Source organism: Triturus cristatus, chromosome 7 (assembly GCF_964204655.1).
Source record: "Triturus cristatus chromosome 7, aTriCri1.1, whole genome shotgun sequence".
NCBI classification, from domain to species: domain Eukaryota; kingdom Metazoa; phylum Chordata; class Amphibia; order Caudata; family Salamandridae; genus Triturus; species Triturus cristatus.
Genome location: NC_140590.1, coordinates 354,053,181 through 354,074,143, shown reverse-complemented (window position 1 = coordinate 354,074,143; position 20,963 = coordinate 354,053,181). Strand labels below are relative to the sequence as shown.

The window sequence follows — 20,963 nt, the reverse complement described above, 5'->3', positions numbered from 1 at the left end:
CTAATCCCGTCAGCCTGTGCGGCCGGAGATCCGCTGAGTCCGTTTCCTGCGCCAGGAGGCATTTAAAAACTCAGCAACTCCTCGGCAGAGCGGGCTACCTTTCTACTGACCTGTGGGTGCGCAGCTTGTGACCGTGACCTGCCTCATCCTGTGTTCTTCGTCCCGCTGGCCTCTTTGTCCCCCGCCGCCGCTAGCACCAACAGCGGCCGCCGAGCGGGGACAAACTACTAATCCCATCAGCCTGTGCGGCCGGAGATCCGCTGATTCCGTTTCCCGCGCCAGGAGGCATTTAAAAACTCAGCAACTCCTCGGCAGAGCGGGCTACCTTTCTACTGACCTGTGGGTGCGCAGCTTGTGACCGTGACCTGCCTCATCCTGTGTTCTTCGTCCTGCTGGCCTCTTTGTCCCCCGCCGCCGCTAGCACCAACAGCGGCCGCCGAGCGGGGACAAACTACTAATCCCGTCAGCCTGTGCGGCCGGAGATCTGCTGATTCCGTTTCTCGCGCCAGGAGGCATTTAAAAACTCAGCAACTCCTCGGCAGAGCGGGCTACCTTTCTACTGACCTGTGGGTGCGCAGCTTGTGACCGTGACCTGCCTCATCCTGTGTTCTTCGTCCCGCTGGCCTCTTTGTCCCCCGCCGTCGCTAGCACCAACAGCGGCCGCCGAGCGGGGACAAACTACTAATCCTGTCAGCCTGTGCGGCCGGAGATCCGCTGATTCCGTTTCCCGCACCAGGAGGCATTTAAAAACTCAGCAACTCCTCGGCAGAGCGGGCTACCTTTCTACTGACCTGTGGGTGCGCAGCTTGTGACCGTGACCTGCCTCATCCTGTGTTCTTCGTCCCGCTGGCCTCTTTGTCCCCCGCCGCCACTAGCACCAACAGCGGCCGCCGAGCGGGGACAAACTACTAATCCCGTCAGCCTGTGCGGCCGGAGATCCGCTGATTCCGTTTCCCGCGCCAGGAGGCATTTAAAAACTCAGCAACTCCCCCGCGTCGCGGGACTCACGCGGGCAACGCCGGGCTAAGCCCAGGCAAAGGGCGGGCCCTCTGTGGCCCTCAGGGGACCAAAGGAGACGGGACGGGCCACCCCCCCTGTAACGAACCTTTTCTGTGGGGACTGAGTTTCTGAGGTGATTGTGGTAACTCTTTGATAGGTCATAGGAGGTTCGTTGAAGGCCCGTACACTTTTTTAAAGGGGCGCTATACTCATCTATTTGTCTAGTGTGACAGATACTTCTTTGGTGTCTTTGTATAAAATGTCTAAAGCAAGAAAGACCCCGGTAGCAACTAGATCAACCACCAGAAATACAAATGTATCCTCCACACCACTACCAACACTTACTGCAATAGATGTAATGTTACAAAAAACTATAGGCGTAGTTGCTGACGCCATTCATAATACGGAGAGACGTCTTTCATTAACACCTGATTTATGCTTTCCAAATCTTGATTTACACACAACTGCAAATAATATAACTTTGGAGTCCTCCTCAGATACTGAGGACTCACTCTTAGCACATTCTTTCTCTGGACTACCTACTACTAAAAGTTGCTTAAATAACACACTATCAAACTCACCTTTGCCATTGATCGGTACAGATGGAAGTCCTGTACCAGTCATTAGTAGCGGAGAAAACTTATGCTAATCCCATTCAGGTATTTTACCATTCAACTCTCCTGGGGAGGCACTTCTAGATAGCCCTCCCTTAACTAATAGCGTACTTGTAGACACCTCACCCCCCCCCCAAAAGTTGAAACGGTGCTACGGTAAAAAAAACAAATCAATTGTGCGGAAAACGCTCAGGCCGTTAGGAAATCACAAGCCCTCAGCAAAAGACGTTTGGCATAATTTTAGATTGGCCAAACTAATTAAAAATACCCCTAATATAAGCCCAAACTCTTCGAAACAAGATGCTTTACATCCTAAGGAAAAACAACACGAGAACATTAAAACCCATACAGACCAGCCACGTCAAACTGATAGGATGGGTATATTAAAGGATTTACAGTTAACGGATTTGGAGCAGTTACTTTGTTCCCTTCTCCAACCCATAAGAGATACATTATGTAGACTTGAACAACTCTTTGTGAAGCTGGAGAAATCCCTGGGCAAGGAATCTATAAGCATGCCTAATTCTCTGACAACATCCATACAGATTGCCAACGTAGAAATATGTGATTCTATTTTGTCACCTCCCGCTTCCATGGGCGAAATAGGCCACGCTGATCCAAATTTACACCTAAGTGAAAACAACGGAATAATAGTGGCCCCGACTACATCTACTAATCTAGTCGACCCATCAGCGGGTAATGAAGACAGTGAATGGGCTACGGAAGGTTTACCTCCTGCCTTACCTGCTGTCTCGGCTGGATCTGAACGGCCCATATTAATAGAAAACGCAGCCATTAATACTCGACTAGCGCAACCTTTACCGATGCGCCAACAAAATAAAATACCCACCCATATTAATCTCCCCCCAGAATCTCACCCATATACCATAATAATGATAGGTGTCCCACAACTAGAAAAGGGTAAGGTTGAGAGATACGGGGATCTGAAAAATAAAGTTAGTCACTGGCTTACTGCACATAGACCGATCCCTCGCCATATTAGTGGTAAAATCACCAATGTTAGGAGGGTTGATTGGGTGGGTCAAAGATATAAATCTACCGAGGGCGACTGCATTGTTGTTACTTTTATGGATACTCGTGCAGTAAAGCACATCACCAGCTGGAGGGTAGGCTCGATCAATAGCCTGATCCGCACCATGGATCTAAGTTATTTCTATCCCCCATGTGTTCACAGCTCTAATAAACTATATCCTAATCCTATTAGAGTACAGGAGTCAAATCACGGTATCCGTAACTTATACCATAATGACGTAATTCCAACTAGTTATGCTCCCCACACCACAAGAAACTATAATCAGTCTACGTCCAATGCATTAGGGGAGCATGGACAGAGTGACTATTTAACATCTTATTTTGAAAACTGGGAGGCCCCACACGGTATGCATTATTACCGTAATTATTCTCATAATAAACATCTCGACACTGGTTACAATGTACCTATTTCAAATAGATTTGATGTTTTTTATGAGCAGAATGACATGGAGGAGGTTGATTGACAGTATGATACAACGGTCACACCCAGATACACCGATTTCAAGCTTAACACTTCTATCCATGATAAAACCAGGTTATTACAAGCAGAAATCTTTCCCCCCTTAACTGCTGAACTAGTTACTATTAGCTTTGTTAAGCCAGACATAGTTCTTCCAAGAGACAGCCCTGCACCAGTCGAACATGAGCACAATAATATATCACATCATCTGACTGAAACCTTTAATCCATATTTTGTAGAATCAAATTCCTCCTCCATGGAAAATCCGGGAGTTACACATGTTGACAAATCAAATTGCTCACTCGAACCTTCTTCTAATGATGTTATCCTAGGCTCTGAGTCATATGACGCTCATAACGTGTCTTTAGTCTCCTGGAATATAGCTGGACTGGCTGATAAAATAAATGATCCTACTTGGTTGGCATTTGTTAAAAAATATACTATCATATGTCTCCAAGAAACATGGTTGGAAGATAATAGTGCCTATATTGAAGGTTATCAAAGCTTTATTAGACCAGCAACTCCCTCAGCTAGCGGAAGGGCTAAAGGGGGTTTGGCTATTTTTATAAACTTGGCTCTTTCCTGTCTTGTATGTAATCGTCAGCATGCAAACAGAAACGTCCAAATACTTGATTTTAAGAGAGGTAAACGTGACCTGACTTTGATTAATTTTTATAATGCTACATCCAGTCAAGGGGATTGTAATATATTGTCTTTGAAAGAAATGTTGGCAGAAGGTGCAGGTGTAACGTCATGTAATTTATTAATAGTTGGAGATTTTAACGTGCACCCTTGTGGTAACCCTCGTGATACCCCTATGGGGTCTCTGGGATGCAATAATGTGAATGGTTTTCATTTCAACCACACTAGGTGCGGACTTCTCCTAAATGATTTACTAAATGAAAATAATTTGTTCGTAGCTATGTCTTTGGTATCGGAGGACAAGGTTTATGATGTACCAACATTTAAAGGTTCTGCCTACGGGTCTTTTATAGACCATATATTTTTATCCGTAGGCCTCACCACCCAGGCTTCTAGTTTTACCATTCAATCGAATATCTATAGTGATCACAACCCCTTAACTATTAAGCTGGGAGGAGGAGTCTTTGAAATGCGTAGGGATTGTGAAGATCGGGGAACCTTAAAATGTACTAATGGAAAACGTCGTCTGAAATGGAATCTAGTAAATCATGAAAATCTGTATAATGACATCAATAAGTTATGTGGCCAGGAACTTGCGGCTTGTGCATCAACATCCACCTCCCTTGAAGACTCCATAACCATGTTTGAGGTTGTGGTGTCCACCGTAGGTTCTATGCTGCTAGTTCCAGCGAAAGGACTAACCAGAAATAACCCTAAATGGTTTGACTACACCTGCTCCCAGGCTAGCAAAGACTTAAGAAAAGCATTGAAAATTAAACCTAGAGATTCAGGCCTAATTAAAAATCTTCGTGCAACTTATAAAAGAGCACTTGCCAGTCGTAAACAGGAAATTAAGGCCCTTACCTGGGAATCTTTGCTTGACCCCTCAACTCTGGGTAATAGCAGTAAATTCTGGGAAATCATTAACAAACCTCTTTTTGACAACCCCAGTGATACTGCCTTAGGAACCAATATCCCAGAGGAGGACTGGATTAATCATTTTAGTGCAATTTTTAAAAGTAATAACCAACAAGCAGATCATGATTTTTTAACGACAAGGGCGAACCCTCTGTGTTTTTTTGTCAACGAGGTAGAAAAGGCTATCCAAGGGCTAACTGGAAATAAGGCACCAGGCCCGGATGGTTTACCTCCGGATCTTTTTAAATCTTGCTCTTCACTTTGGGCCCCCGTACTTACCAACGTAATAAATCCTGCTGCAATTTTGGGTTGTCCGAAGTCGTGGGGGCACTCGACGATAGTTCCCGTGTTTAAAAAGGGCGACCGTAGTAATCCATCATGCTACAGACCTATTTCATTGATAAATTCTGTAGCAAAGGTAGTTGGGGGCGTAATCCTGACTAGATTAACAACATGGGCTCACGAGAATAAAATTTTATCTCCAATACAATATGGATTCAGACCTGGACACTCAACAATAACCCAATGCCTGAATCTATACTTGATTACAGGTAAATACACTTTGGCACGGAAGGGAACTATTCATATGGCCTTCATGGACCTATCATCCGCTTTTGATTGTGTGGACAGGGGTAAATTATGGGACATCATGCTAAAGATGGGTGTTGAGCAAAACCTAATCCATCTATTGGCTGATTTGCACTCTGATACAAGAGCAAATGTTCGCTACACCCAAGATTTGAAAGTGACTGGGGACATAAGAATTAATCGGGGTGTCAGACAAGGGTGTATCTTGGCCCCATTCCTCTTTAACCTGTATATTAACGAGCTAGAGGACTACCTGTTGAGAACAGGTACGGATTATCCCTATGTAGGACGAAGAGGAGTCCCGGTTCTGCTTTATGCAGATGATGCTGTCCTGATTTCAAGGACAGCTAATGGTCTCCAGACACTACTAAATTCATTTTATCTCTTCATGGAGTCTCGAGGCCTTAGCATCAATAACTCTAAGTCCTTTGTTATGAAAATTGGCCAGGGTTCACGAAAACCAAACTCTTTTACTATAAATGGGGAAAAAATTCCAATATCTAACACTTTCTCGTACCTCGGCGTCCTCCTCGACGACCAATTATCTTGGGGTCCTGCAGTCCAAAAAAAAAAGGGCGAAATGACTCGTGTTAACGCAGCCATACTTGGTTTTGCGAGAAAAATGGGCAACAGCCCGGTGGTGGCCCTGATTAAATTATATCAAGCAAAGAGCATCGCCATTGCTTGTTACGGTAGCGAGCTCTGGGGCTACAGCCAGACACGTGACCTAGAGGTAACAGAAAATAATTTCCTAAAGAAGATTTTAAGGCTGCCTAGGGGCACTGGAAACTTCTCGGTTCACGAGGAGCTAGGCGTGCCCTTTCTTAGCGACAGACTAGCTGCAAATCCCATACTTTGTTGGTTGAACTCTTGGCTGAATAACAACATACCCCTTATACACGAGATACTAAGAGAAGCCCTAACTTGGGATGGTAGACTTAAGGTCCCATGGCTGAAATACATAAAAGATTGCCTCACCGAACTTGGATGGACAGACCTGTTTCTTTCCCCATCCACTATAACCAAAGCTGATGTCACATTCGTGAAAAAAGCATTCTTCACAACCAGGTACTTTGCCCGAGAGGAGGGCGAGTTTGTGAAAGGCAGTGTTAGGAAACACGCCCTACTTAAAACATGTTTACATTTGGAACCATATCTCTCATGGCCTATATCTGGCTATGATCGCTTTTTGTTGATAAGATTCCGCTTTGATCTGTTCCACCTCCTATTGGCAGTACCAAGAGGGTCCCATCGTGGACAAGTGCTGCCTGCTTGCGGCTGCGACGGAAAGTCTCCGCAAGATTTGGCGCACTTTTTATTTGTTTGTTCTTATTACTCAGTACCTCGAAGGCTATACTTAAAGCCCTGTTTAAAGAAATTAAAATTTACACAGATTAAACCAGCACTTTATTTCCTTCAACTTTTGAATTGCGACTGCACTTTATATGTATGCAGCTTTCTAAAACTAGCTATTACTTTTAGGAAAAGTATGGAGGGATAACTTTGCTGTTATTATTGCTCTACTTCCTAACGATTTTTAATTTTGTATAAATTATTTATATTCTTAACCTGTTAATATCTGCTTGTTGATCTTTTTCTTATTGTTTACACAGTTTGCCTACAACACAAAAGTAATGGACAGCTCTTGTTAAACTGAAGTTTTTTTATGCAACTTATTTGTGAAATGTTTGTACATGTATTGTGCTTTTATGATTGTTAAATTTACAATCGAATAAAGTTATTTGAATTGAATTGAATTGAATAGTACTCACTGTAGTGGCAATATATATTTTTTAATTTTACAATCCAACATTTTTTTTACTGTTGCACTGACTGGCATGGGAAAAAGAAATTTTACACCTCTGCAATCCAACACTTTCCCTACTGTTTGCACTGACTGGAGTGGGAATAGTAAATTTTACCCTTCCGCAATCCAACACTTTCTCTGCTGTTGGTCTGAGTGGAATGGGAATATTTTTTTTTTCATAATTATATTTTTTATTGGTGTGTTAATTGTTGTGGGAATAGTAAATTGCAGTATGTAATTGTATATTTATTGTACTTATAATAGTACATTTTAGTTTTGTGTGATGTAATACAAATTGTCACTGTTGTGTTGTGTTAGGTGGGAGTACTTAATGTTATATTTATTTAGCATTACAAATTTGCTTTTTTAATGCTGTGGGAAATTTATATGTATTTATTTTAATGTTTAATAATTTATTTTATGTTGATTTAATTTGTATAACTGTATATTTGAGTTTTTATAACAATAATATTAGTACATAATTGTAAAGATGTGTGTTTAATTTATTTTTTAGTTAAATTTGTTTTTTTTTTTATTTTAGGATTTTGCTATATTTGAATATGTATACACATATTTTTGGTAATATTATTTACATTCATTTTAAATTATATTATCATTTAAAATAGTTTATTTCTTTGTTTTATATATATATATATATATATGTTCATATATGTATATATGTGTGTGTGTGTTTACATTTTTAAAAGTAAGTTTATTTGTTATATTTGTTAAAATATAAATGTAAATATATTTTATTTTTTATAAATGAATGTTAGTATTTAATATGTGTTAATTTTAATATTTTAATTTATATATATTTAAAAATCGATATTTAATACAACTAATATGTTGTAAACTATCTGTTTTTTGGGGATATTTTTGTACTTACCTATTTAAGTTTAGGCAGTTTTTGTATTCTGTATTCATGCCTCAATATTGTTTTGCTCAATATTCTGTCAGTGAACCACTTTACAGCACCTATATTTGACTGTTATATAGCCTTTCCTGACTTACTTAATAGGTTGAAGTTGGCATATGTAGTGTTTCAAAAACTTGCTTTTATCACATTCAGTATTTAACGTCTGTTCACCTTCAAATTGTGTAACCTGGTTTGCTTCTTCTTGTGTCCAAACTCAATCATATATTTGTGTCTAGGTAATTGTGGTTTACAATATGCATGCTCTAATTGCCACTTTTTAAGTCTCACGTAACAGACCAGCTAACCACCATAGATTTGGTCTCTACCCTTCCGAAACATATAGCTACAACGAGCTTTAGAGGAGTAAATGTCTGTCACTTCACGATGCACTTGGTTTGTGTATAATTACTCTAGCTAGGAAAGGTATCTGCTGTAATGTATACATTAGGTGCATTGTTTTCAGGAAAATCAGCATATGGCAATCAATCAATCAATCAATAATTTGTAAAGCGCACTACATACCCGTGAGGATTTCAAGGCGCTGGGGGGGGTGGAGGATGCTTCTGCTATTGGTCAAAGAGCCAGGTCTTGAGTTGTCTCCTGAAGGTCAGCAGGTCTTTAGTTTGTCGCAGGTAGAGGGGGAGGGTGTTCCAGGTCCTGGCGGTTTGGTGGGAGAAGGAACTGCCTCCAGAAGTAGTTCTCCAGATGCGTGGGACCGTGGCAAGGGTGTGGTCAGCGGATCGGAGTTTCCTGTTGGGTACGTAGAAGGAGAGCCGACTGTTGAGATAGGCTGGGCCGGTTTTGTGGAGAGCTTTGTGTGCGCGGGTCAGGAGCTTGAAGAAGATTCTTTTGTTGACTGGGAGCCAGTGCAGGTTCCTCAGGTGGGGTGTGATGTGGTTGCGGCGTGGGACGTCGCGGATCAGGCGTGCGGAGGCGTTTCCGTAGTCGAGTCTGCTGCTGACTAGGGCCTGGGTGTCTGTTTTCCTCGTGTTTGTTGGGATCCATCCGTAGATCTTGCGGTGGAGTCGCAGAATTGAGGCCGGGGTCCTGGCGGCCTGTAGACGAGGGTGCCTCTTAGGGTGGTCTTGGAGTCCGTGTGGATCTGGAAGTGCATGTGTTCGGCGGTGCTGAGGGTGTCGTTGGTGTTAGTTGAGACCTTGATGGTGTTTTTGTGGATGATGGCGACTCCTCCTCCGGCCCTGTTGGTGCGGTCTCTGCGGGTGATCTTGTACCCGACTGGGATGGCTATGGCGATGTCTGGTGAGGAGGTTTCGTTCATCCAAGTTTCATTCAGAAAGGCGACGTCTGGTGATGTGGTGTCGAGGAGGTCCCAGAGTTCGATGGCGTGTTTGTGTGCGGAGCGGGTGTTGAGCAGGATGCATCTAAGCTGGTTGGGTTCCATCGTGGCAGGTGTCTTGGTGTTTCTGAGGCAGGAGAAGCTGCAGTTCCGGCAGGTGAAGGGGCCGTGGGTGCGCCTCGGGGCGGCCTTGCAGCAGGTGTGGGTCCTTCCTGGGTTGAGAGCGACGAGGGTTTTGGCGTCGTAGCAGAGGCGGTCCTCGTAACTGCTGCGGGGGCCAGGGGTTCTGGCGCTGGGCACGGTCCATGCAGCGGCCGCGCAGAGGCCACCATATATGGGGAGGTGGGAAGGGAGGAGCAGCTGGGAGGCGGGAGGCGAGGGACAGGTGTGACGAATGGGCGCGGAGGGGGCAGGGCCGCAGGGGAGGCAGCAGTGGGGACGGGGAACAGGAGACCGGCGTGGGGCACAGAAGAAAAAAGGGGTACAAAATCAGGGTCACAGAGGCACAAAGTCAACACAGGCGTACAGTGGACGGCGAGAGGTACAGAAATAAAAAGTGGGCACAGAAGCAGAGCGGCGAGCGGGGCAGGGGGCACAGACAGTTACAGGCACAAAATCAAGAGGCACGGAGGCACAAAGGCAGCAAGTGAAATGTACCTAAGGCCACCACTGGCCACCAGGGATGAGGCGCAGGTGGAAGCCTGCGGGTGGTGGAGGGCCTCGATTCCACCAGCGGCAGCAGAGACAGTGGGGGTGCAGGTGGCACTGCAGCGGGGGGAGCGACCTACCAGAAGGTCAAGGGTCGCTCCCCCCCCAGGCAGGGACCAAGTGGTGGGAACCATGTGGTGAATGCAGAAGCCGTTTTTGCATGAGTGAATGAGCAGTTTCGATTATTCTTCTACTGGATGAAAGAAAGAAATATTTCAACATTGGTATGTGCTGATCCTACTGTTTTAATTTTAAATGGTACTCGTCTGCAAAATAAGTCTTTTCAGATCACTATTTACTGCAAACTAAGTATACATGTGTATTGGAGAGCATACATTTCTTGGATTAAATATGTGTGTTTTGTGATATCACATTACATTATCTCTAAAACTCTCAAAGATATTTACCTGAAAGAAGAAGTACAACGACTGGATCTGTAACAGAGAAAAAAATACATTGTTTACTTACAAAAAAGAGTTTATTTCTTATCAAGCCAAAGGGAACTTTCACAAATAAAATTAGATTCTCTTAAAGGCTTTAATCAATGTGTTTATATACTCTTTGTTTCCAATGTATAAAAAAAGATATATAACAAATAAGCATTGGCAAAGCCAGTAAGTATGGGCCTAATTACAATGGCGGTCAGTGCACCGTGTTGGAAACCAATCAACATGTAGTCGGCAGCTCCACCCGACAAATTAAGATGTGACTGCTGTGTAGGCGGTTGGAAATATCCTCTTTTCCATTGCGGCTTGTGCTGCGGCCCGGAAAAGGGTCTCAGCACAAGCCACGGTGGACAATGGTGTGTTTTGAAACATCCATGCACCGTGTGCCAGGCACCATCTGGTGCTTGGCACACAGGGCATAGATGTTTGGGGGCACCTGTGGTGCCCCCCAGGCCTCATAACTGAGGGCCACGGGGGACAAGGGCCCTTCTAGAGGCCCCCAAAGTTGCTTTCTGACATCCTCTCCATGGCCGTCAGACCACCATGGAAAGGCTGTCGGAAAGGAACATCATAATCTCTACGGTGCTGCCTGCGCAGGCACCACTCCTGTTGTAGGGTTTATGATTCGACCGACTGCCCAACGGGTTCCTTGAGCCTATTGGGCACGTCAATCGGTCCCTCCAACCACAGCGGTCGGACCATTGGCATCTTAATGCAGCGGTCCAACCACTACGCTGGACGGCGGTCAGACCGCCACCGATGCCCTTTATGTGGCAGTTCCACTGCCACCCTGATCATGCCCTATGGCTTTGATGTGCTCATGCATATAAACAGTAGCTGTTCGTGCATGTATTTGAATGTGTTAGCTCATTAAAGCCAGATCTTTTGGTTCTGGCAATGCTTTTTGAGTTTTAAGGTATGGTGAAGATGCAGAGATCTAGCAGAATAAAAATGCCCCACAACCCCCCTAGTAATGATTGTTGATCTGGCCATGCCTCTACCATGTATATTAAGGTATAGAAGTCTATTCTTATTCGATGGTGTTGATTTCTTGCAACCAGCCGAAGTGACGCCCTCAAACTATTTCAGAGTGCTTTGAGACACTAGCAAAACCGTAATAACCCAAACACATTTACATGCACAGACTATTCTTTGTTCTACCTAAATGAGCAGATGGCAGCTACCTTATTGAATTCTATGGCTTCTAGACAGATTTCTGCAGCTACCATATTAACCTGTTAAGCTATTCGACTGGTGAGCATAATGTATATCTGGACCAGAGTTACACTCAATAGAGCCCCTACATCCCGTGCTTGCCTTCTTCTCACTTCTTCTCAAACTCCATGCCTGAATTACTTCCAGCCCACACAGCAAAGCGTTTGGAGACACTAAGCATTCCGAAAAGAATAGTAGGATTTAGTGGCGGCTGGTGACATTTGAAAGCAGTGGGGCGTAAAAGTTGGCCATGATTTTAAGCCGCAAGCAAAGCGAGCAAGCGAAGCTCACAAAAGTGGGTACAGGTTGGGTCCTCCAAAGAGAAAATTGGAAAAAGATTCTGCTGTTAAGTGGCTGAAGAAGATTTGCTTTCAATGCAGGAATTCCTCCCTGCCAAGTAATAAAACCTTCCTACTGAATAAAAGCCACACTTTACAATATCGATTCAATGGCAAAAAAAAAAACACTGCTGGCATGGAAAAGCTATTAATTTAACAGTATGACGTAGGGGTGCAACACAAGCTTGGCTCACACCCGCTTTAAACACTTATGTGACTATAGGCGCCTCAGTGCAGGGATTGAGTGACCGCAACGGGTGTGCATCACACGCTCATTGCTACTGACATCATCTAACACCTGCAAGACAGTTGGCACTGCTTGGCAAACACGGTGGCAGCATTAGAGGCCGACAGCAAAGTTAAGGAATAACCCCAATCAATGACCTCTGTGGTTTTTAAGGCCCGCTGCTCGTGAATCTGGGTTAGAGCTGCCAGGGAATCTTAAGGGGGTGAGTCACTTAGAGGCACTTAACATACCAAACAGAGCAGAAGACAGCCCTCTCAGGGCTCCAGAGAAAGCTCGCTACATCTACTCGTATCAGCCAGCAGGCAGGGTTTAAGCAGTACAAACAATGCAGTCCCTACAATCTGTGGTGCCCAAGTGTTGCTAAAATATAGCGCCTCTGTCTTCACTCTCCGAGGCAGGTTCACGACAAGAAGCTCTTACACTCGGAACCACTGGACTTCAAACACAAACAATGCACACTCTACCCTGTGTGAGAAAAGAAAGCCCACTCGCAGGTGTTCCAAGACGCCCTCTGTTTCAAACAACTAAGAAACAGACCGCTGGGCTGCCTGAATAGCACACCAGGGGTGTTTGTGTGGGCAGGTGGGAGGCGGGGATAGAGGGCCAGAAGTCCCTTCTGGTGCTAATGCTACAAGCGGCCTCCAGCCCTCCCTTTAACAGACCAGCAGTGAGGGGGGCCTTGAGGGGGGGGTCGCGCGGGGGTGGGGGGCCGAGGGAGAATAAAATTAAAATGAAAACTTACCTGACCGCCTCTGCTCCTGGTCTGCGGTGGCACCTCTGCCCTCTTCAAACAGGAACAGCACGTCAGCACTGGAGTGGCTGAGGGCACAGCTTACGCTTCGCCCGCCGCCTGCCCATTAGGAGACCGAGGGGCTCATAATGGGCATGCACAAGGCAGTGAAAACACAAGTGTGCATGACTGGGCACGGGCTAAAAATTAGCTCACCTTGCCCACTCATGCGCACTTGTGCTGCAGTGCTGCGTGTCCCTGGCTTGTCTGACAATGCATGTCAGTCAACATGACGCCAGACCGCCCACAGTCCGACGTCATGCATTGTCAGTTCTCCCTCGGCGTCTCTGAACTTAAGTAAACTAAGTTCAGAGACGCAGAGGGAGCTGCGGGCGCGGGTGGGGCTGGGGGGGGCAACGCCCCCAATGGATGCACTGCCACTGGTAGGATTAAGGAAACAAAAACAGTGACAACCAGAAATAAGCATCAGTGCACTATCATCAGAATGCTAAGAGATGTCCTTGATACATTCAAAATACATATACGCGTTAACAATAGTTCATGCATTTGCCTATAGTTTTTAAATTTATAATTAATAAGCACTTCTGTGCAGATTTTATCACTCAAACTTTCTTTTGATTGCATGAATTGGTTTTCTGGTGATGTAGTCGAAATGCAACTGACTGCTTGAATAAATCCAGCAATTAATAAACGTGTATCATTTCATGTTGAAGAGCAGACAATTTAGCGTTCAATAAATAAAAGATGGATTTGTCTGAAAAGTAAAGCGACACGATTAGCCAGCAGTAGCGCTATTTGAAAAATAGAAATAAAGTTAAAACTCAACACAAAAAAAATCCCAAACCAAATAAGAAAAATACAGTAAATTCTAATATAAAATTGACACCAAAATAACAAAACACAATTAGGATAAACGGCAATGTGGGTTTTTAAAGTTTAAAATTAACAAGTACCAAAAAGTGTTATGAGCCAGTCTCAGTCAACAGGTCGCAGTATACCTGGCCCTAGGTCATACACCTAGCCGCAGTAGACCTGAGCTCCAATTTGAGACAGTACGGTATGGAGCACTAGAAACCAGGTTCAACCGGGTCAGAAGTTTTACTGTGGGACTAAGAGACAGATTTACAAGCATTAAGTGCTGTGTTTGCTTCACAAAAGTGCCGCTAACCAGCACAAAATGTTTTTTTTGTTATTTTCTTTCCAGCCCAAAACTTGTTTTGCACTGGAAAGCTGCCTAAAAGTAGAGCAAAGCATCGCAAAGTGCTGCTTTGTGTTACTTAGCATTAAGGGGGCATTACATGCGTGGCACATGGGCATTCCCATTCAACCACCCATGCTTTTTGACACAAAGCCTTATCTAACAAAAATCTGAGTCTGGGTTTTGCATCAAAATTAACATCACCAAGCGTTAAAAGGAAAAATGTTTTCTTTTCTCCTTTCTTTTCTGACTTTGCATGTGTGTTACACTGTGCAGCACACATACAAAGTAGGAAAAGTTGGAAAAGTTGTCTAGGCATAGTATTTTGTACTGGAGAGGCACCCTTGACATGCCTCCTGAGGGCCTACCGTATTTACTTTGTGATACCTGCGGTATCTCAAGTACTTGGTAGAACTCAGTATGGGTTGGAACTTTGCAAAATGTTTTTTTGAGGCAGATTACTTTCCATTTAGGTAAGAAGACAGTTGTATCTTGGTTTTGTAGTGCTCTTTTTAAGCCTGGCGTCTCAGTTATTGTCTGATCAGGCACGCTAGGAATGCTGACTTAGGACACTCCCCAGTATGGAGGAGAGCCAGCTACAGTGTTTTTCTCTCTTGTTTCAGGGGTTGGTGGTTGTGTACCAGTAGCGGAAATTATCCTGTTTCTATGATATAAACTGCCTCAATACTGTTTAGTACATAATCAGTGATTCCAGGCATTAGGGGACGTAGAGTCGCTCTTTTATTTAAAACATTTTTGGATAGGAGGACTGATACAGCTATGTCTAGTATGAACTTTATTTGACAATTAATTCATTTCAGCATATAAATAAAATATTAAGTGCTATATATATATATATACATGAATTCCAACAATGTAATCCCCCGCCCGTGTTCCACTAATAAATACTCTTCTCTTAAGAAGCAGTTAAAAGTACTAGAATTCAATTGAAAGTGCAGTAATTGGAAGTTTGCAACTCAAGGATAAGGTACAAACAAGGACAAAATTTAAAAGCAACATATAGAAATCTAGTTCACGCAAAAACGTTAAGGGCCTACCAGATTCACTAACACTTATAACAAAATTAAACATATATAATTACTTTTAGATTGCAAAGTTGTTTTTTTGCAGTCTTTTTTAGTCATGACCAAAAGAGTGTAGTTAATACGTAACATGTAGAGTACTAGAGATTTCTTCTCAAAAATCCATTCCAAAGCATTTTGTTATGATCTTGTTACAAGCCCAAATGGCGTTGCAACGTGCGCAATGTAATTCATTTTATTTATTTATTTATGTACTTACTTCCGGTCGGCCGTATGCCAGAGTTTACTACCCCCACCCTGGCCCTCCCCAGCCCCACCGCCCGCTGCACTCCCACAACGAGCCGCGACTAATGGATGTGTAACTTTTCAAAAAAATTTAGGGCTTGGGAATACTGTTTAAATCGTAAGTTAAGGCATATTGAAGATATCCATTTCCTTATGCTGGGCAAAAGAACAAAATGGGACACAAGATACAATTACAGCCATCATGTTTAGTATCACAGCTTCCGCATTTTGAAGGAAATTACCTAATTTCTAGGATGTCAAGACGAAATTGTATATAAAGTGGCTTGGTTAGTACTTGCTGTGCATCATCCAATAACACTGCAAAGGAGGGTAAGGATTTCTCTTCCAAGACTTGCCCAGAAATTATTCCTATCCTAGGGCTTCTTTAAATATTAGCTATGACATGTTTCCAAGAAATGGTCTTCAATCTCTGTCTGGATGCCATTGACAGGGAGGAGGGATCGGTCCAAAGCGTTCCCAGCCCTAACATGCCAAACAAGACTTGGCGTGCCGGATAGAATTCTTTATATGGTACTAGCTCATGCACAGTACAAATCCTTACCCTACCAAGTGCTCTATCTCTTTCAGCCCTACATTAAAAAACAAAGGGATAAGCAGTGTACCTTAGGAAAGGTGTAATAGCGACCTCATGAAAGAGTTCTCTCCCAATGCCAATAAGTGTATGTTGTCTGTGCACCAAACTTTGGCACAATATAAATCAGCTGCCTGTGCTTTTGCTTTATAAACTTCTACAGCAGAGGAAAGAGTTCTGGAAATCGTGGACTGGTGCCTCTTGTATATTGCAGTAGCACTATGTTGAAGAATAGCTCTACGTTTTTGTATGTGTGGGTTCCATGTCCTCTTGCTATCTAGCATTATAAGTTAGGGGCTGATTACGATGGCAGACGGACTTCAGTCCGTCCGCCATCGTTTTGTATTTGGGACCTCCCGCCTTCAAGGAGGCGGTTCCACATGGCAAATTAGGATGCGATTGTCACCGCGGCGGTCGCATTGCCCATGTTTTGTATTGCGGCGGGTACTGCACTCTGCAGCACCCGCCGAAAGACAAAAAAGACACCCCACACATATCCCTGCACTACGTGTCAGGCACCATGTGGTTCCTACCACATGGTGTAGGGATATGTAGGGGGGCACCATAGGTGGCCCCAAGGGCCTATGTCTCTGGCCCAGGAGGTTGGGGTGCCCGTTACCAGCCACGAAATCCATTTCCACCTGCTGGTTTGGTGCGGGTTGACCGCCACAGAACTACAGGCAGAAAGGGATATTGTAATCACTACGATGGTGCCTGTCAGGCACCGGGTCCAGTCAGGGAATACAGTGAGGTCCGACAGGTGGCCTTTATCCGACCGCCTGTCAGGACAGGGGCTGTTGGTGTTTCGGACGGCCACAGGTCCACATGCCATGATAATATGGCAGACGGAGATCCCTGGTGGGATAGCCGAAGGTCCGCCACTGTCAGCTTGTCAGTGCCCTCCTTCAGCCATTGTAATGAGGCCCTAAGTACTCAAAATCATATACACCTTGTTCCATCATCAGCTTGTTATCAGATACTTGAAGGTTAGTCACATAACTCTGGGGATTGCCTCCAATGCCTCGGTTTGCTGGCCTTTTATTGTAATTATAATTTTGCAGTTTTAACGTCCTGAAGTACTTGAATCGGTCAATTCTCATTTGGCCATTGCTGAATTTTGCTGGTGCACAGTATGTGAGGCTCAGAGAAAGGATTTGTTCTTCTTCTTTGGACACTTCAATATATGACAAGTTCACAATAGTTTTGGCATATCTGCTAAACTAATTTCTTTGTTTACCTGCTCTGTTTGGGCTTGTATGCTCATTTATGCTCTGTGCGACCTGTTTTTTCTTTTCCTCCTCCTTTGGGATTCCTTTCGCGATTTGGTTGTGACCTGAAATTTAATATCATGTCTAAACAGCTTTCGATACCGTCAACCATGACATCCTGGTTAACCGCATTGCTCCAGCAGGTCTCAGCGGTACTGCTCTAAATTGGTTTCAAGCATTTCTTGAGGATTGGAAACAGTCAGTGTGGCTCTCTTTGTACAAATCTGCCATTGTAAACCTGAAGTGTGGAGCACCACAGGGCTCATCCTTATCCCCACATCTCTTTAACATATATATCCGCACCCTCATTGTCACGCTTCGTCAGATGGGAGTTCAAATCTACAACTATGCTGACGATATGCAGCTGGTTTTCTCCGTCAGCAACTCTACAGATTCCAAGGAGTTCCTCAAGAACTCCTTGCTGTTCATCATGAACTGGATGAACAAAAAACAACTAAAACTTAACGCAGAAAAAACTGAAATCATCCCTCTGCCCCAAAAAACTCGATAAAAAATCTAGGCATACGTATTGACTCCGATCTTAACATGAACACACAGATTGGAGCGGTCACCTTCGCCTGTGTTTTTCAACTGCAGAAACTAAGGAAAATCAGAAGATTTTTCAGCAAAAAGCTTGCATCGAAATCATCATCTCCTTGATCTTATGCCAACTCAATATACCTAGGCCTCCAGTGCAACCACATACGTCGTCTGCAGCTGATACAAAACCAGGCAGCCAGAATCATATACCAACAAGGCAGACAATGTCACATTAAGCTGCTGCTAAAAGAGCTGCAATGGCTCCCAGTGGAGCAGCGCTCCATGTTTAAAACCAGCTGTACCCTATTTAAAGCTTTACACGGGACTGGCCCAAAGTACATATCCTCTAAAATCCATAGCCAGCGCACCTTACGATCCATGCACATGAATCTATTGGTGGTACCGGGCTTTAGACGCAAACAAACAGGAGGGTCATGCTTCTCAAAACTGGGAGCCACATTTTGGAATGCTCTGCCACCCCCACTGAGACTAGAGTCAGACCTCCTTCTCTTTAGGATGATGCTAAAGACTTGGCTCTTCACCCAAGCTTATAGCTAGACCTGGACCATCCATGCGCAGTTTTCATCAGGATTACCGATATGGCGAGGAAGATGAAGACTGCAGCCCGGGGATGCTGCAGTACATAGATAAGTGGTTTTAAATGTATTTTTACTTAATGTTTACTTACTTGTGATAGTGCGCGAGAGAGGCGGGTGGCATAGCAGAGCTCCACGGAGTTCCATGGAGTTTATATGAGACTCCATGGACCTCCGCAGAGCCCCACTACGTCCACGATGCCCAGGGTTAGTGTACAACTGACTGGGTGCATAAGTCTCTAAAGAGGTCTATGAGTGGGTGTGTCTGTGACTGTATGGATGTGTGAGTGTCTGACTGGGTCCGTGAGTGGATGAATGGATCTGTGAGTGAGAGCATAAGTCTCTGAGTGGGTGAGTGAATGGGTGCATGCATGAGTGTTTGAGTGGGTCTGTGACTGGGAAGGTGAGTGTCTGGGTGGGTCTCTGAGTGAATGCATGAGCCTTGAGTGAGTGGGTGCATGTATATCTGAGTGAGTTTGTCAGTGGGTGTGTGAGTCTCTGAGTGTATAAGTGAGTGACTCAGTCCATAAGTCTCTGAGAGGGTCTGTGATTGAGTGTGGGAGTGACTGTATGGGTGTGTGAGTGTATATATGAGTGTCTGAGTGGATCAGTAATTGGCTGTATGAGTGTCTCAGTGGGTCTGTGAGTACATACACGAATGTGTGAGTGGGCCTGTGAGTGTGTGCATGAGTATCTGAGTGGATCTGTGAGTGGGTGCATGAGTGCCCACATGGGTCTGTGAGTTGACGTAAAAGTCTCTAAGTGGGTATGAGACTGTAACTGTAAGCATGAGTCTAAGAGTGGGTCTCAAAGTAGGTGCATTTCAGATGTTATCAATAATGTCATAAACATGAGTGATGTAATATTTGAGGTCATAACCAGTGTATGGGAAGGGGGGTAGTTATGGTTAATTATGTTAAATATAACCAGTGTATTTCAGAAGTTTCTTTAGTTTAAAATGTTATGTTAAACCTGACATTTTTAAGTGACTATAACATCACTTTAACCTTTAATTTATTCAGTGAATGTCTAAGATTTGTTCAATGTAAAGTAATATATTCTTACCATACCCAACTTCATTGTCACATTTTTTAAAGTAATATTTTATTGCCATAGAATTATACAAATCCCCTGTGGGAACCCAACTCCCGCTAGACATGTCCGAAACAATCGCAATGATTGGCAACAGCAGGCCCTGCATCCAACACCCACATGCGGCCACACCCCTCTGTGCACTGACAAAGGTGTGCACAGCATGGGTTGGCTGCAAGGCTTAGACTGCAGAAAGTTTCTCCACAGATAGCCAACACCCTGCTGCACAAATCCAAAAGCCATATATAGCGTGGCATTGGCCACAGGCCCTGGCTTGAGGTCAAGTCCTGCATCCAACACTCCACCAGTGACCACCTCATTGCATAAGCCCTTTGACTGTGCAATGTGTGGGTTAGCTGCAGAGCGAACCGGCCATAGGTGGCCAGTCCACCACAGAAACCCACAATCATTTTTTTAACGGTTTTCTGATGCAGTGGGAACCAGTGGAAGCCCATGTGTTCCTTTGGGAACCCAGCAAAAAATATTTTTAAGCCCTGTGGGGGGTCCCTACGGGACCTCCATCCTAAGGTCCAGGGGATAGAGTACCCCTACACTGCCCACTTACACTTTACTTTTTGTTTTTATTTTCAGTCCCCGTGTCCTGTAATGGCAGCCACAGCATTTCTCTTTATGATGCAGCCAGCCATTCAGAGTGCGAGTTCCAGCAGGACCCATAGGAGTGTCTTCATGCCTTGAAAAATCATTAAAATGTTACTAGACCTGCAGGTCTTGTAACTTAAATAATCTATTCAACCTATTTGTAATGCTCTTGACCCATAAACTGGCTTCAAATGATGTGATCGTGGGCAAATAATTTAATTCATTGAGCTGCCATTTTCTTCGTTATCACATATGAGAGTACCTTCAAATGTGCGAGTTCAGCATGTGTGCTGTACAAAAAACACTTTTGTTTGATATAATAGACTAAGCTTTCTTTCCATATATAATTCAAATCTAGGTACATATAGGATACACATGACCCCTGACTTACCTGTTAGTTCATTAACAGCATTTTCATCTGGGAGGGGGCAGGAATGCTTTTCAAATCATGTTTAAAAACTATCACTTTTAATAAATACATAGCTAAAGCATAAAATGGTACCACATTGTCATTTGCAATCAGCAGATTTTGCATTGAAATGACCACATACTTCCCCACTGACATGCAGTTTAACTGATAAAACTATAAAGTGCATAAACAATATTGTTTGGAAATACAGATTCTACAAATATGTATGAGTTGCACAACACCAAGTAAAGTGTTCTGGTTTGTTTTGCTCCTATTTAACTCTTTGTTTGCATTACACTTCTTAATTACAAAAAAATTAGCTTTTGTAATTCCTGATA

General features: G+C 44.0%; 1 protein-coding gene across 2 annotated transcripts in view; it reads right to left on the bottom strand.

Moving 5' to 3' along the window:
- LOC146809654 (uncharacterized) overlaps positions 1-20,963 on the bottom strand; it is a 974,089-nt gene that overhangs the window by 878,745 nt on the left and 74,381 nt on the right. For both annotated transcript variants that reach the window (XM_085616509.1, XM_085616510.1), the window contains exon 2: positions 10,413-10,439. In XM_085616509.1, coding sequence (XP_085472635.1) covers positions 10,413-10,439 — 27 coding nt within the window. The remainder of the gene's footprint in view (positions 1-10,412; positions 10,440-20,963) is intronic.